Source organism: Barbus barbus (genome assembly GCF_936440315.1).
Source record: "Barbus barbus genome assembly, chromosome: 17".
In the NCBI taxonomy this organism is placed as follows: Eukaryota; Metazoa; Chordata; class Actinopteri; order Cypriniformes; family Cyprinidae; genus Barbus; species Barbus barbus.
In genome coordinates this window covers 1,416,159-1,434,063 of record NC_136745.1, presented here as the reverse complement: position 1 = coordinate 1,434,063, position 17,905 = coordinate 1,416,159, and the positions used below count along the sequence as shown (strand labels likewise).

Sequence of the window (17,905 nt, the reverse complement as noted above, 5' to 3'; positions counted from 1 at the left end):
TTTTGTTTGTTGAGACTATTCCTTCATTGGGCATTTGATTTCTCTCCCTCATTATTCATTCATTCACTCAGTTTTGACAGATAATTTGGGATGAGAAGAGGCAAAGGCTCTGATTATGTCATGTATGTCATACTCAGTGAAGAACCTGCCAGTAAGAGCTTACAGCTGCATCATGGTTAAGAGCTTCTGGGGCAGACAGTTTGAAGGGTTAGTTACAAAGAATGCAATACCTGCCAAGTGTTATATTCAGAAATGTAAGTGCCTTAAAACAAAGACATTGGTTTATGTTTTCAAAAGGAATTTTAGATGTACTGTACATCTGTAAGATTGCTCAAATGTTTAGTTTATTGCAGTGATTTAAACTATTAGAAGACCCTATTCTGTAATTCTTCTTTTTCTTTTTTTCTCTCTTCTTGCCCCCCCCCCCCCTCATTTTCTTTGTTTATTTTGTTTTTTGATTGGTGCTCTGTTCTTGAGGATCTTCTTATGATCTTGTTTTGCCTTATTGTATTTGTGTTTTTTGCAACAATAATAAAAAAATAATGCAATACCTGCTTTTGATTACCACATTATTGTTTTTAGTGTTTTTATGCAAAACAAAGAGTTTAATTTATTTTTAATTAGATTTATTAAAGTTGCTATAAGCTATGTAAAAATAATCTACTTAAAGCAGCTAAAGAAAAGGAAAATGTGTTCTACTTTTAATATTTTTTCTTCATTTGTTGTTTTCTGACCTCCGAGTCACGTGATGCCTCCAGCGCAAGTTATCGCGAGACCGCGGCGGTCAGTCACGTGCTTTTAGTCACCGCACGAGAACTGCGATATAAACATCGATGGGGAGTTTAATCAGGTCTGTGATTATATTTCAGCATTAACTGCGTTTACAGCAGCCGCCTGTTTGCGACTCTTCAGTCGTGTTTAGCTAAGCGCTAGCTTCAGCAGAGGAGCAGCAGTGAGAAAGTCATCTTCGGGAAGTGACAGACAAAAACAACATCTTACAGAGACAGAAACTATCTGCCGTCGACATTTATTTGGACGCTTGAGACACAAACACACGATTGTCTTCGCGTTGAACTAAAGATCCAGCGTTAAATTGTTAGCATGTAAGTTAGCATGGATAGCAAACATCTCACAGGAACTAGTTTGGTTTCACATCAGAAAACAACATGAGGGCACAAGTATTCAGCACTTTCTGGACATTACTGGATCATATGATGATGATTCACCAAAGGAAACGGATCATATACATCATATATACATCATCACACCAAAAGTCAAAATATCTCTGTTCTAGAAACATCTCAAGAATCGTTTATTTTCTCGATGTATCTGGTACTAGAACTAGCTCCAGTGGATTTCAGCACTGATTGATCCATTTATTCACATATAATATAGATATGATAGTTCAGCTGAGGAGTGACTGAGCTCTAAACTGCATTCAACTGTTATAAAGAAATATTACTTTACTGTTAAGTGGACCTGTTTAGGAACATATTGTTGAATTGAGACACTTCACACACTTTGAGAGAGAGAAAGCGAGCTGATGTGTTGTGGTCTCGTTGCAGCTGTTGATGATCAGCAGAGTACAGTGATTTACCGTAGTAAAGAGAAGCAGGGAAATGTCCAGCACAGCCATGAAGAAGAAGGTGAGTTTAACCTCAAGGCAATAGACACTGACTGCTGATGTGATTCCCTTTGTGTTATAAAGCAGTACACACACATTCTCTCTCTCTCTCTCTCTCTCTCTCTCTCACACACACACACTCGAAGTCGTGGTCGTGGTTTTACACACACACACACACACACGAAGTTGTGGCCTAATGGTTAGAGAGTTGGACTCGTAATCCAAAGGTTGCGGGTTCGAGTCTCAGGCCGGCAGGGATTGTAGGTGGGGGGAGTGAATGTCCAGCGCTCTCTCCACCCTCAATACCACGACTGAGGTGCCCTTGAGCAAGGCACCAAACCCCCAACTGCTCCCCGGGCGCTGCAGCATAAATGCTGCCCACTGCTCCGGGTGTGTGTTCACTGCTGTGTGTGTGTGTTCACTGCTGTGTGTGTGTGTTCACTGCTGTGTGTGTGTGTTCACTGCTGTGTGTGTGTGTGTTCACTGCTGTGTGTGTGTGTGTTCACTGCTGTGTGTGTGTGTGTGTTCACGGTGTGTGTGTGTGTGTTCACGGTGTGTGTGTGTGTGTTCACGGTGTGTGTGTGTTCACGGTGTGTGTGTGTGTGTGTGTTCACGGTGTGTGTGTGTTCACGGTGTGTGTGTGTTCACTGCTGTGTGTGTGTGTGTTCACGGTGTGTGTGTGTGTGTGTTCACGGTGTGTGTGTGTGTGTGTGTTCACGGTGTGTGTGTGTGTGTGTTCACGGTGTGTGTGTGTGTGTGTGTTCACGGTGTGTGTGTGTGTGTGTGTTCACGGTGTGTGTGTGTTCACTGCTGTGTGTGTGTGTTCACTGCTGTGTGTGTGTGTTCACGGTGTGTGTGTGTGTTCACTGCTGTGTGTGTGTGTTCACTGCTGTGTGTGTGCACGTTGGATGGGTTAAATGCAGAGCATGAATTCCGAGTATGGGTCACCATACTTGGCAGTATGTCACTTCACTTCACACTCACACTCTCTCTCTCACACACACACACACACACACACACACAGCATGGTCTGTGAAAGCATTTTTCTCTGTAAACCGTAAATCAGTCCAAAACAAATGTTGAAGATACACTGCTAATTCTTCACTAAAGCAGCTTGTTCTCCATGTTACTGTACACACATGCTTGTTACTGAAGCCTGCGCTGTTGAAAACGGTGAACACCTGATGAGGGAGCTGTGCTAAGATGAAGATGGTGCAGATATAACCCTCTGCTCTCTTTGCAGGTGCTGTTGATGGGGAAAAGTGGATCGGGAAAGACCAGTATGAGGTCGATCATATTTGCCAATTACATCGCCAGAGACACTCGCCGCCTTGGAGCCACAAGTATGACATTTTCAAGAAATAGTGCACCTAAAAACACACATCCTGTCATCTTTTATTCGGTGTCATTTCATTCCAAACCTGCATGACACCTCAAGACACACAACAGCAGGTTTTCCAGTGAAACCAGACTCTTTTAACCAGAGCTTCAATTTTGAATTAGCAAAACTAACTACAAATGAGATTTGAGAGCTGCAGAGGAGGGCTCTGTTTTTAGGACAGTTTTCTGCATTTACATTTTGCTTGATTATGTTTTTTTGTATTATTTGTAATGGATTAAATCGCCATTTGGGGTACTTTATTTTTCAACTTATGCTTTCGTAAGGTATAAATGATTTTCCTCCTGTTACAATTGCCTCATTTTTTTGTATCATTTTCAGTAGAGGAGCAGGTGTTAATATGTCAACATAAATCATCTTTCATGACGCATATTAAAGACGGTTCATCTTAGTGAGAGGTTACAATCGGCTGTATTTGCTTCTTTTTCAGTTGATGTGGAGCACTCTCATGTGCGGTTTCTGGGCAATCTGGTGCTGAACCTGTGGGACTGCGGCGGGTAAGAGACTCCTGTGGGAATGTGTTTTGATCGATGGCTTTTGGAAGACATTTTTCTTTTTCATCTTTAATTGTGTATCACACAGACAGGACACGTTCATGGAGAACTACTTCACGAGTCAGAGAGACAACATCTTCCGCAATGTGGAGGTGCTGATCTACGTGTTTGATGTGGAGAGCCGAGAGCTGGAGAAGGATATGCATTACTACCAGTCGTGTCTGGAAGCCATCCTGCAGAACTCACCTGACGCCAAGATCTTCTGCCTGGTGCACAAGATGGACCTGGTGCAGGAGGACCAGAGAGACCTGGTGAGACACGGCCGCGAATTCACATGTCCAAATCAATTTAATATAATCTAACCTGTCCAAATCAATTTAATATAATCTAACCTGTCCAAATCAATTTAATCCTGAAAATCCATAAAACAAGAAAACATACACTACCAGTCAAAAGTTTTTTTTAATGTTTCTTAAAGAAGTCTCTTCTGTTCACCGAGCCTGCATTTATTTGATCCAAAGTACAGCAAAAACGGTACAATTGTGAGATTTTTTTACTAGGGATGCACGATATTTATCGATTCAAGATTCATCTTCTTTCCGAGTGCAAGTGATTGCAGCTTTAAACTGCAGTGACTCTCAGCATGTGTTGTGCTCATTACGTCATCATTTGCGAACATGTCTTCGCCGGCCTGGAAGTTTTTATCGGTGGCAGAGGAGGACAATGCCATTTCTATTTCCAGCGTGTGTTCAGCAAGGATTCCGAAAGGAGGAAAAAAGGCATCAGGTAGGGTTGTGACAGTGAGGAAATTTTCCCACTGGTTAATCGACGTGTGTCAACAAATGCAGGCTTGGTGAGCAGAATCCATTAAAAAACATTAATCTTACTGTTCAAACACTTTTGATTGGTAGTGTACCTTTTAACCCTTTTTAGGACCATTAAGGTGTTTTCTTTTGTAAGAAAATTGTTCCACCTTAAAATTCTCATTACTGAAATGAGTTCATAAAATCCTTGTCGACTCTTTTCAAACTGGTAAAATACAGTGAAACTGACATTAACAATTAAGACTGTTAATCAATGTTAACGATTGGTTTGTGATTTAGATATTTAAAGAGCGTGAGGATGATCTGAAAAGACTGTCTCGCCCGCTGGCCTGCACCTGCTTCAGAACGTCTATCTGGGACGAGACGCTGTATAAAGTAAGAGCGTGTTGATTTCTCTGCACCGCTCAGCATTAACAGACAGACAGAAGAGTGACTTGTGTGGTCTGTGTTTGTGTCTGCAGGCCTGGTCCAGCATCGTGTATCAGCTCATTCCTAACGTACAGCAGCTGGAGTGCAACCTGCGCAACTTTGCTCAGATAATTGAGGCAGACGAAGTCTTACTTTTTGAAAGAGCTACTTTCCTGGTTTGTACCAAACTGAAACACAATGCTTACATGTGACTGCTTGCAGATATTCAGATTGACGCTGCACAATTTGGTCATGACCTCATGTTGTGATTATTTTGCCATTTTATGTTTGTTCGGTTTTACATCGTCAAAAATAAATCCACTAGTTTTAAATGTAATTGTCTGCAATTTATGACGAACAAACTAAATTGCATTCTATGTGTGCACCATGCACACAAAAACGTCTCTTTAGTGTTGGAAAAACGATTTCTATGGAGGAAAAACATGTTTTAAAAACTATTCCAAATCTTGTAATTTAAGTTTTTTCACCGTTTTCAAAAGAAAAGATCAATTTCAATTAAGTATAGCACTGCAAAAAATGCTTTTCTTACTTAGATTTTTAACTTTTGATTTCAGCCAAAATATCTAAAACATTTTTAGATGAGTAAAAATTATTGTAAGAAGTAAAATAATCTGCCAATGCTGCATAAATAATCTTTCCATTGATGTATGGTATGTTATGATAGGACAATATTTGTCTGAGATACAACTATTTGAAAATCTGGAATCTGAGGGAGCAAAAACATCTAAATATTGAGAAAATCATCTTTAAAGTTGTTCAAATGAAGTTCTTAGCAATGCATATTACTAATCAAAAATTAAGTTCTGATATATTTATGGTAGGAAATTCACTAAATATCTTCATGGAACATGATCTTAATATCCTAATGATTTTTGTCATAAAAGAGAAATGTATAATTTTGATCCATATTGATCCGTATTGTTGGCTATTGCTACAAATATACCTGTGTTACTCATGACTGCTTTTGTGCTCCAGGGTCACAAATGAATGATATTTACCTATGCAGTTTTAACAACCAGATGCATTTACACTTGTCCAGTTTTGTCTCCTCCTGAAGAGGTTTGAGCGATGGCTGGAATGATTTGACATGCGTCTTGTCTTGTCAGGTGATCTCTCACTATCAGTGTAAGGAGCAGCGTGATGCTCATCGCTTCGAGAAGATCAGTAACATCATCAAGCAGTTCAAGCTGAGCTGCAGGTTAGTCCGACTCCATGTGGTGTTCAGCGTTGAACAGCATCATGGGTAATTTTGACCTTTCTCTCTCTCTCTGTCCCACAGTAAATTGGCCGCCTCTTTCCAGAGCATGGAAGTGCGCAACTCTAACTTCGCTGCCTTCATCGACGTGTTCACGTCCAACACCTACGTCATGGTGATCATGTCAGACCCGTCCATACGTAAGCATCAGCCTCAGGAGCCGCAGCTCTACCAATCCCACATGAAAGACATCTTCCCTTTGTTTGATTTTAGGCTGCAGGGAATATCATGAAATCATGCACTGCTGTTTTATTGGGACATTTTCATGATGGTTTACCATTGTTATTTCTTTACAACCTGGCCAAATATTATTTAAATGAGATTATTTTAGGTAACTTTATTTTAGAGTGTTAAAGGGATAGTTCACCCAAAAATTGGGTTCCACTTTATATTAGATGGCCTTAACTGCTCTGTACGTAAATCAAAAAAATAAGTACGATGTACGTATTGTGTTCATATTGTATTTTAAAACACTTTTGCTGCTATTGAGGTGGGATACGGGTAGGTTAGGGACAGGTTTGGTGGTATGGGTAGGTTTAAGGGTGGGTTAAGGTGTAAGGGATGGCTCAACAGTGTAATTATAAGTGTAATTACAGAAATGACCTGATGTATTTGCATGCAGGTATTTTTGTACAATGTGAAAACATGCATGTACACACTAAGTGCATTGTAGCAAATTATTACTTTAAATGTAAGTACATAGTAGTTAAGGCCACCTGATATAAAGTGGAACTGAAAATTGTCATCAATTACTCATCCTCATCCTGCTCCAAACATGAGGTTTTTCTTCTTCTGTTGAACACAAAAGAAGATATTTTGAGGAATGTCGGTAACCAAATAGTTGCTGGTAGCTTCCATAATATAGAAAAAAAGAAACTCATACAGGTTTGGATCAGCATGAGGATGAGAAAAGATTTGGGTGAACAATCCCTTTAAATAAAAGTAATAAAGGTAATTGATTAATATGTAAGATGGTATTTAAATAGTTTGTATAATGTTTCACTTGTAAGGAACATGACTGATTTATAGTCTTTGAAGAGACACAATAGCACACAGCAGAACAAGAGGCATAAATCCTGATTGAAAGTCTTTTCTTTGGAGGAAAATAACATTCATTCAGTATTTTTGATGTAAACAGAAGATTGGTGCTAATTTGCCAGTTCATAAGGTTCAAATTGTGTTTTAATAAGTTAATAAGTGAGAACGTCCTGAAATTACAGGTCTTTCACTACTTTGTTTAGGCTTGGGGTTTAGCATACATGGTGTTGGGACTGATGCTGTAATAGGTTTTGTTGTTCCTGGCCTATAGCAGTACAGGACTGATATGAGATCAGACGCAGGGGTCAATGTTTGTGTGTAAACGTAATTGTTCAGTCATTACTACTATGCTGGGAATATCCAGCGTCATCTCTTGCCTGTTTTGCTAAAGCATTCAGATGTGCCATGTGTGTAACTAGAAACTATCCTTTTAAAACACCTCCAAATTCAGTTTCCTCCATCTGCACCCCCATATCACTGAAGCTAAAGCCTCTTCCTCTCTTCCAGCATCCGCTGCCACCCTCATCAACATCAGGAACGCCAGGAGACACTTTGAGAAGCTGGAGCGTGTGGACGGGCCCAAGCACAGTCTGCACATGCGCATGCGCTAGACCTGCGTGAGTCTACACCAGACCTCTCCTAGCAGTGAGTTACCTCTCTAAATCAGGTCCACATTCACTTCAGACAAAATGCTGGGAAAAAAGCATTTTAAAACTTTGCATTCTTGCTGTTCCAGTGCCTATGAAATGCATAAAATAGTGCTGTCAAACTATTAATCGCATCCAAAATAAACGTTTTTGTTTGCATAATATATGTGTACTGTGTATATTTATTATGTATATATAAGTACAACACATGCATATATATATTTAAGAAAAATTTGTTTATATATTAAATATATTAATGTCATATAAAATATAAGAATGTAAATACTTTCAAAATATATACTGTATGTGTATTTATATATATATATAATAAATATACACCGTACAGATGCAGATATTATGTAAAAAAACCAACTTTTGTTTTGGATGTGATTAATCGTTGGACAGCACTAATATAAAACAAGTTTGATTAAAAGCTATGTAGTGAATACTTCAATCTCATCATTCAGTGACTTACTAGAGAATGCTGTGCTTTTCAACAGTGATGAGACCGTTTGGAAATGACATTAATAAATCCAAGACTTTGTGTTTATAGCAATATACACTGCATCCGGAACGTATTCACAACACTTCACTTTTTCCACATTTTGTTATGTTACAGCCTTATTTCAAACTGGATTAAATTCATTATTTTCCTCAATTCTACAAACAATGTCCCTTTATGACAACATGAAAATTAGTTTGAAATCTGTGCAAATTTATTAAAAATAAAAAACGAAAAAAGAAGTTTGTTTGAAAAATGTGGAGAAAGTAAAGCGCTGAGTACTTTCCGGATGCACTGTATCGAGGTGTTTCTGTAGATGAGCAGGGTTAAAGATGAATATGATTGTGTTTGCTGCTGTTTTACGAGCTCTTGATGGGTTTTCTTGTTCACAGGGTGGTGGATGATCCAGAAGATTTCCTCCTGTCTCACTGACTTCACTAGCATCCAGTGTTTCTGCTGAGAAACGTAGTCACCTTATGCTAACATGTTTGTTTTCCTCGCTGATGTTGCAAAGGAACAGTAGTTCTTAATCATAATCCATGGGTCGAGGGGTTTAACGTCGTAATGACCCCTTAATATCTGATTTTTGTGCCGTACGGTGACTGCTGAGTTACTGAGAGTCAGCATTCTTTCTCTGTGTGTCTTTTATTTGAAGCATTATCAGCTTGCTGTACTGTGTTTGCAGATGAGAGCAGAAATCTGTGACTAAAACTGGTCTTTCTAAATTAACAACTTGATCTACAAATTATTGTATTATAATTATTCTCAATAAATAGATTGTTCTGTAATGACTGGCTTTCTGTGCAACAAAACCAGTGTTATTGATTATAAAGTTATAATATCTTTCAGTGAATCTGGTTCATGAGGAGCCCATCTACACCTTTAAAGGATGTTCTGCCAATTGCAGAACAAGTTATTTTTTCTGTATTTATCATTAGTGTGCATATTGAATTTTTTTTTTTCAAAGTTTGTCCTGTGTTTAGGCACCTATAGTATTTTAATGTTTGCAGTACATTTCAGTTCCATCAGTCTGCATGCTAATGACTAGATTGTTCATCTTAAAACGTATGCATGAATTAGACCTCTAGCGTACAGTTACAGTTAACTTTGCTTTGATAATGTTGTGAGCATTAGAATTTTATTGAGAAAAATATATTTTTTTGTCACAGTTTTTACCTGTTTTATTAATGTCTACACCTACCCCTTACAACAATGCAAGAACAGTAATTGTTGTAGTGTAAAACAAATGCTATATTGATGTGTGCATGCCCAGTAGCCACAGCTGTATTCTAAAGCCACATATCTTACCATGGTCTATCTCAAATCTGAGGATGAGAACTCAAACTGAAATGAAATATTTTTAAGACCATGCCATGTGAATTTATTTAGAGACATTAGATTATTAGGAACATCCATTCCATAATCCCTCGTTTCTTTATCAAACTTCTCACTTCACCTTTATCAGAAAGTCCAAAAAAAGAAAAGAAAAATCATTTGCTATTAAGTCTGTTATAGGAATACTGTACGTGGGAAGAGTTAGGAAAGCAGCAGAACAGTCTAGATGTCTAATGCAGATTTTTGTTTTTTTTTTCTTTCAAAAGTCTTGGATTTGTATGTTTTGATTAGCTTAGAGAGTAAAATTAATTGATGATTCCTGAGTTTTTAATCATTTTATTTTATTAAACATTGGTACTTTAACAGGTTACATGGGTATTCAGTTGTCACCAACTTATCATTGAGCACATCTCCAGTGGTGGGACGAAAACTGTGAAACGGGGTCCATATATGGCTCATTCACACAGATCTTACAATTAGAATTAATCAAGAAGAAAAAAAAGAGCCTAAAAGCCAATGATCTGCACACTCTCTGCATGAGGAGTGACTTCAGTGATCATGTCCAAAGTTTCCCTGTTCATGCTTCTGTCCTCTGAGGGCTACATGTGTTTCAGGACATGCTCGGGTGTAATGCTAAAGACCTGCACTTACAAGTTACTTAAAGTGACAGAGTTGTTTGACAATGACATAGTCCTGAGCCGATCCAAGAGCAGTGCTATAAAGATGTGATTTAAAGGTGTACACACATTTGAGCCGTCACTGATAGCAGTCATAAGCACTGAAGGGTGTTACTGCCACGAGTTATGTCAAAAAAGTCCCTTTCCTTATGTTTGGACAGTGCAATATAAAACAACTGCTATCACACTTATTTTCAGTATGTGAGGCCTTTAGAAAAGAGTTTGAACTATATATATATGCATTATATATCTCAACTAACCCCTTTAACTGAAATGGGAGAAAAATCACGATTGAAATGCATGGACATACTGAGAAATTAAAATGATTCAAAATTGTATTAAGGTATGTGCAATATAAATGAATTTGTTCAATGACAGAGTTGATATTGCAAGCAAAAAGTTGCATCAATTCAACAAAGTCCTGCAAAGAAAATATTATTTCCCAATCATACTAGAGCAGAACAGTCGGTCAGTTCTATGTGATTGTATGGCTCTTGAACGGTGTGTTAGATAAAGCTGTGATGATTGCTAGTACAACTTTACATTATGAGAACATAGAAGCATTTACAGTCGAATAAATACAATGTGGCCTCAAGTCTGTTTGTTTTGTCTTTTTAACAGATATGTGCTTGCAAAGATGAAGAAAATGCCCTTTAAACTTCTGTTAGATGTGACGTATCTAAATAGCACACCAAAAGTCACAATCAATTTCAAACCACCGTTTTAACAAATCATTTACAAGTCAAAGCAAAATTAATATGATGCTTTACTAAATGTAAAGGAGCATTCTGATTCACTTTAAAGTCAGAAAATCATTGCAAATTTGTAGTTCAAACAAACACAATTAAAAAATGTGTATTCTATCAATGTAACATTCTTCAGGGGCAATCATACTACACACTATAGTGCAAAAATATATATATATCAGCTCCTCCAAATATCAGTTATATCAACAAGCATGGGCAACAGGACATGATGTCATCCTCTAGGGCAGTGGTTCCCAAACCTGTCCTGGAGACCCCCTGCCCTGCACCGTTTGTATGGCCGTTTCTCAATACCAAGTTCGCAGAGTCTGGACTTCCGTCCTTTCGAGTTTGGACTTGCCAAGTTCGACTCAGAAGAACGAACTCTCGAGGACGGGAGGACGAACTGAATTCTGGGTTATGGCCCGTATCAAGTCCGCACAAGTCACCTCTCGATGCATCCTCGGTAAAAGGGGCGGATCAAGAACACATCCGGGGATCTGAACTGGACTTGGCTAGATGTGAACTTTGAATTGGAACAGTACTTGGGCAGCGACTGATGACGTTTCACAAGTCCACAAGAACACAAGTACAGACAAGTACGCATATTGAGAAACGGCCTATGTCTCCCTTATCTAACACACCTGACTCCACTCATCAGCTCGTTAGTAGAGACTGCAAGAACTAAATTGGGTGTGTCTGATTAGGGAGACATACAAAATGTGCAGGACAGGTTTGGGAACCACTGCTCCAGGGCTTCTGTTTTCATCCAAACTAACTTGTCTAATGGTTGAGGGTTTCTGTTTTCAATAAATAACTTTAAATAACATATAATAATACATTAAAAAGGTTAAAACGTACCATCTACTCCACTTTCCACACAGCAAGCCATGCCGGTTTATATGTTCATATTGAGACGAAAGGTCAATTTGTGATGTATAGACCCTCTATTGGTCAAATATGTTTTTGCACAAATATTAACTTCAGCACAGAAGCAAATGACGAACTGTTTACCCTCTCCAGTGTTTGCTTAGTGTGAAACCCTAGTATTTCTCTGCTCTTATCTGCTTTTTAGGACCAGATGGACACTTGTGCCATTTCAAATGTGTGATATTTGACGGTTCTCCAGCATATTTCCTCCCACACTCTTAAAAATAAAGGTGCTTAACAGGTTCTTTACACCGATGCCATAGAAGAACCATTTTTAGTTCCACAAAGAACTATTCAGTCAAAGGTTCTTTAAAGAATTATTTCTTATTTCTTACTTTTTTATTTGAATCTGAAGAACCTTCTTTTACCACAAAGAAGCTTTTGTGAAACACAAAGGTTCTTCAGATGTTGAAGGTTCTTTATGGAACCATTTAGACAAAAATGTTCGTGAATACCTTTATTTTTAAGAGTGCATGATCACTCCTCACATATAGAGGGGTCTTTTAAACGAAAGTAACAATCAATGACAATCGATTAATATGATTACAGACATCCACCTTCCATTAACTACTGATAGAAACCTCCGTCTAGAAAGCAGAGCAGCGTTCGCTCTTATCCATGGGAGGTTTTCTCCCAACGTTGAATCTGGGCTTGAATGAGTGCTCTGATATCAGCTGATTTATTTCGTTCTGCTTGTAAGTTGCCAGTTTTTGAGTGAGCCAAGGCGCTTTGGGTTCACCCACTGCTCCTTGAAAGTATTTCATACATGCCTGGCCTATTAAAAACACAATTTCTGCAATGTTCAACAAGACACAGACTCCAGACACGGCCAGCATGAAGATAGTGAAGATGGTCTTCTCTGTAGGACGCGACACGAAACAGTCCACTGTATTGGGACAGGGATAGGAGTCACACTTCACGAGACGCACCATCTTGATATCCGGATAGATCAAGTAAAAAATGTACAAGAAAACCACTTCGAAAACTATGCGGAAGACGATGCTTATTATGTAGGTCCACCACAGAGCTCCGATGATCTTGAACTTCTGGCTCTTGATGTTCTCGAAGTCCTTGGCGCTCCCACGGCCGGAGATCTTGAGGATCTTCTTCTCGACGTGGCGGCGGTGAGCGATGTGCATGGCCACCAGCAGAGCCGGCGTGGACACCAGGATGAGCTGCAGAGCCCAGAGGCGGATGTGGGAGATGGGGAAGAACTGGTCGTAGCACACGCTGTTGCAGCCGGGCTGCTGGGTGTTGCAGGTGAAGCCCGCCTTCTCGTCGCCCCACACGCTCTCGGCCGCCACCACCAGCACCATGATCCGGAAGATGAAGATGACCGACAGCCAGATGCGGCCGATGCCTGTCGAGTGCCTGTTCACGCCGCTGATCACCGCGTAAAACGACGCCCAGTTCATGGTGGACTCGAGGTCTGCAGAGAAGAGCAGGCAAAGCACCAGGACTTTAATCTGTTTCATCAAGTTCAATCTTTTATTCTTACTGCATTTGTTTCTTTTGAAAGTCTTACTATTACTATTATGCATAATTACATGCAAGTAAGCTAACTGAGACTTGTTATAGCACTTGCGTATCATTGCTCTTTTGTTGATTTTGATTGCTTTCATTGTCCTCATTTGTAAGTCGCTTTGGATAAAAGCATCTGCTAAATGACTAAATGTAAATGCAAGTAACTCTAAACCAAACCCTAATCCTAACCTTAACCATATAGTAAGTACATGTAGTTAATTAGTATTACTCAGTATTCAAATGTATAATTACACTGTAACAAGGACACCTTAAAATAAAGTGTAATCAAAAATGACTTACTCTTAATAATTACAGATACTTCTGATGGAATTACATTAAATATTCAAGTCTATAGAACAACTGGTAACACTTCAGTATAGGGACCAGTTCATTATATTAACTAGTTGCTTATTAGCATGCATTTTATTAAGAAATTGGCTGTTTATTAGTACTTATAAAGCACATATTCTGCATGAGCATATTCTACATCCCTAATCCTACCCAATACCTAAACTTAACAACTACCTTACTATTAATAAACAGAAAATCAGGAGTTTATTGTGGCAAAACTCATAGTTACTGGTTTGTTATGAGCAAGAATTGAACATGACTGAACAAATCTATATAAAACAATAGTGAATTTAATATCAACATTTAACATCTAATGTTAAAATGTAACTATGTTTTTAATGTAACCTTCTGACTTTAAATACATTGGTCAGCTCAAGAATAATTTATGCAATTTTATATTATTTCTATGGCAGTTTAATGTCCATCCTTGTATTGTTCAAATATGGCATTTAGAAAGTGATAAGTAGTAATAAGTAATACTTTTTACAGAGAGTAATTAGTACAGTAATCTAAAGACACAAATGTAATTAGTAGTTAGAAATTCATTACTTTTTTAGAGTAACTTAATGTTTTATTGCCTTACATAGTAAATACCATTACACATACTTATACATATGAAATGCCTTTAACTGAAAATTGAGTGTTTAATCTTATTATTATACATTACTGACACTCTATCCTCCAATCTGATACTGTTAAGTGCTTTGACACAATCTGTATTGTTAAAAGCGCTATATAAATAAAGCTGACTTGACATAAAATGTGGAAAATTGTCACAATAAAGGGTAAAAAATGTCAAAAACGTTTGACTGGTAATAACCTATTCAGATATGTCATACACAAGATGGCTAAACACTTCAACTTTTAAACTTCCAATTACGCAATATTCAAGATTACTGTAATCCCAACAAACAAAACAATACAATGCTAAACCACAGATATTTTCAGACACCAAATTCTGAATCTGAACAATAGTTTACCAGGTTCAGCCCGTGAGAAAGCAGCTTATGCTGTACCAGCTCCAAATATGAAGAACAACAGACTGGGGTCTTGGCATTTGGATACTTGGTTGACTAAAATAAAAAAGAGTTGTGGTTAATTTGAGCTGGTTAAGAGCTTGGGCGATGGTCTAGCACCACATGTCGTCACCTGACACAAGACAACCTAGCCAATAGCAGGCTTTCGGTTGGCCCACACAACTCCGCATATACACTAATACGGGATATTAACTGTGATCAGAGCATCTGTAAACTACATGACCGATCTGAAGTCCCACCTGCAATAAAGATTTCAATTTTACAATGTGCTCCAAAAATGACTGAATGAACACTGAGCAGCCAAACAAACATTTCCAAGTTTGATTATGGAGAGTGAAAAGAGCAATTTACCTTCAGCTGTGATAATAAACAGACATTTCCAGGAAACAGCTAATGGCCTCGCTAAAAATCAGCATGCCCTTTGCAAATGCAAAGGATTTACGCGCTACTAGCCACAACCCTGCACCATGGCTGTCATATGCACTTATATAACCCATTTATACACAATGCGGCTCTTTATAGAGGCTAACAAGACTCTTCAGAATTCAGATCAAATGCCTTGATTTCCACCCACCCGGGGCAGAAGAAAGAATCTGTGTGGACACAATGAGCAGCAACATTATTCATTGTGCCTGGCAGGGAGAGGAAATGAGGGGCGTTTCTGATCCAAGCTCACTTTATCAAACACAGCACAATTTATCAAAGGAGGTCGAGTTGTCATGAAATAACACTGTCAGGTTTTTGTGTAATATCTCCAAGTTCAAACTTTGGTGAAATCCTTCAGACTCTGTGAATGGTGTGTTTGAGATCTGAAGATGACACACCGGTACAACAGTTCTTTGAGCACTTCTGCGTTTGGTTGAATGGCTCTAACATTGGCAGGTGAGTTCAGTCAATCAGATCTCACAGGAAAACAACCATTTCACAAAGTGACGATTTGTACGTATTGTATAAAAATGCATGATTTAGGTAAGAAAAAGGTAAGCATGAAGGTCCACCCCTAAACTGGGTTTCTGCAGGTATTACAAAGGTCTTAATTCAGAGCACATTCATATAGTCATGCTTTCCAATACAAATATATAAACATCCTTAAATCAAGATACATTTACTTGAAAAATGAAACAAAATTAAGTTCAAATATCCATCAATGGTGTATAAAAAGTGTTTTCCCTTTGAATCATTTTTTTTTCTGAGCCTGTTTCACAGAAAACAAGACTTGAGTCAATTTCGCTTCTTAAGTGCATCTTAATTTTAAGATACATTTGCACTGAAAAACAAGACAGAAATACAAAGGAAGAACATCACGCTTTTGCAGTGCGATCAGAAGGTACAGTGAAAGTTATTTTCATATTGTAGTTAGGCTTTTTTTAAAAAATGAATTAAAAAGTATTTTCTAATACAATTTATTCTAACATTTACATTTAGAGAACATATTGGCGTACTGTGTTCCCATTCATTTTTTCACTAAATTTTGTATACCTGGTTTAAACAAAATATTTTTTTAAATTGTTTTTATATTTATTAATTGCCATCATGTCTGGCAGGAGTGTCATTCAAGTGATCAGTTATCAACATATCCAAAAATGAAAAATAGGCCTGAGAAAACAGATTCATTTTCAGTGATGATTTAAATGCAGATATAGAAGATGATAACCTAACAGATTGAGGTAACAAATTCCACATCTTAGGGGCTAATACAAAAAAGGCTCTATCACCTTTAGATTTCAAATGAGACAAAGGGACGGTTAGTAGATTATCAGAGGATGATCTCCGGGGGGAGTATGGACAAATAAGATCTGAGATGATGACTGGAACCAGACCATGCAAGGCATTAAATACAAAAGTTAAAACCTTGTACTCAATTCTAAATTCTAAAGCCAATGTGAATGTGCTAAAATAGGAGTGATATGCTCCCTCTTTTTCTTCCCCAATAAGAAGCGGGTTGCAGCATTTTGAACCAGTTGCAAACATGAAAGGGAAAACTGGTTATAAATTATATAAAATGGCATATAAAGTATTACGATAATCAAGCCTTGTTGAAATGAAGGCATGAATAACTGTCTCTAGATCACTAAAAAATAGAAATGATTTAATTTTACACAAACCTCTACGCTGGAAAAAAACTAGCTCTGACAACAGAGTTTATTTGCTTGTCAAATTTTATCTCTGAATAAAAACAACACCCAGGTTCTTTACATGAGTACGGATATTTGCTTCCCAGGATCCTAAACTAGAGGACAGGACGTTGACCAAATTGGGAGAGCCAAACAGAATAACTTAACTCTTGTTTTGATTTAACTGGAGAAAATGATCAACCATATAGCTTTTGATGTTGTTTACACAAGCAGGCAAGTCAGATGACTTTGACCCAGGTTTTATTGGCACGTACAACTGGGTATCATCTGCATAAATGTGATATGGGACTTGTGAAACTCAAGAATGTAAAGAAGAGGGAGCATATATAAAGCAAACAAAATCGAGCCCAAGATGGAGCCCTGTGGCACCCCACCAGTAACAGAGGCAGGCGATGAATGAGACTGACCTACTGTATCTCCACAGAGAAACTCCTCGCAGTAAAGTAGGACTCAAACCAATCAAAGGCTGAATCACAGATACCAACCTCAGTTTTTAACTTAAATCCACTTAAATCCAACAGTACCAAAACCGCACAATTTCCAGAATCCACAAATAGTAACAAGATGTTTACCACTCTTAACAAGGCCGATTCCGTGCTATGCTTAGATCTAAAACCAGACTGAAAAAGATCCAGTATATTATTCTCAATTAAGGTGATAACTGATTTAAAACAGCTTTCTCCAATACTTTTGATAAGAATGGCAATTTCGAAATATGTCTGTAATTGTTAAAATCGGATGGATCCAGATTTGCTTTAAGCAGCGGATGAACCATGGCATGTTTAAAACAAGATGGAACTGAACTTGTCTGTAAGGAATTGTTTATAACGGAATTAATATTTGGTGCAACTGCGTCCAACACTTCCTTTAGTAGCGTAGTTGGTATAACGTCAAGAGAGCAAGTGGTCGATCTTAAACGGGACACTATGTTCAACAACTTGAGATAGGATGGAAATGTGAA

At 38.1% G+C, this 17,905-nt stretch overlaps 2 protein-coding genes across 3 annotated transcripts; one reads left to right on the top strand and one right to left on the bottom strand.

Moving 5' to 3' along the window:
* The first annotated feature begins 785 nt into the window (after positions 1-785).
* LOC306883071 (ras-related GTP-binding protein A-like) lies at positions 786-10,817 on the top strand. Of its 2 annotated transcripts, none has more exons than XM_079438151.1 (11): positions 786-850; positions 1,566-1,646; positions 2,868-2,967; positions 3,454-3,520; positions 3,606-3,828; positions 4,621-4,716; positions 4,803-4,925; positions 5,877-5,968; positions 6,050-6,165; positions 7,571-7,708; positions 8,605-10,027. In XM_079438151.1, the coding sequence occupies exons 2-10, from the start codon at positions 1,620-1,622 to the stop codon at positions 7,672-7,674; spliced, it is 948 nt and encodes a 315-aa protein (XP_079294277.1). In that variant the 5' UTR covers positions 786-850; positions 1,566-1,619; the 3' UTR covers positions 7,675-7,708; positions 8,605-10,027. The 2 variants fall into 2 exon arrangements, with proteins under 2 accessions (XP_079294277.1, XP_079294276.1); XM_079438150.1 differs by having other exon boundaries at positions 787-1,103; positions 8,605-10,817.
* Positions 10,818-12,484: 1,667 nt separating this feature from the next.
* Positions 12,485-13,321, bottom strand: LOC306883725 (gap junction beta-1 protein-like; the record flags this gene model as incomplete). The annotated part of the gene is made up of 1 exon (XM_079439146.1): positions 12,485-13,321. Exon 1 carries the CDS (start codon positions 13,310-13,312, stop codon positions 12,485-12,487), a length of 828 nt encoding a protein of 275 aa, XP_079295272.1. The 5' UTR covers positions 13,313-13,321.
* Between the last annotated feature and the right edge of the window lie 4,584 nt (positions 13,322-17,905).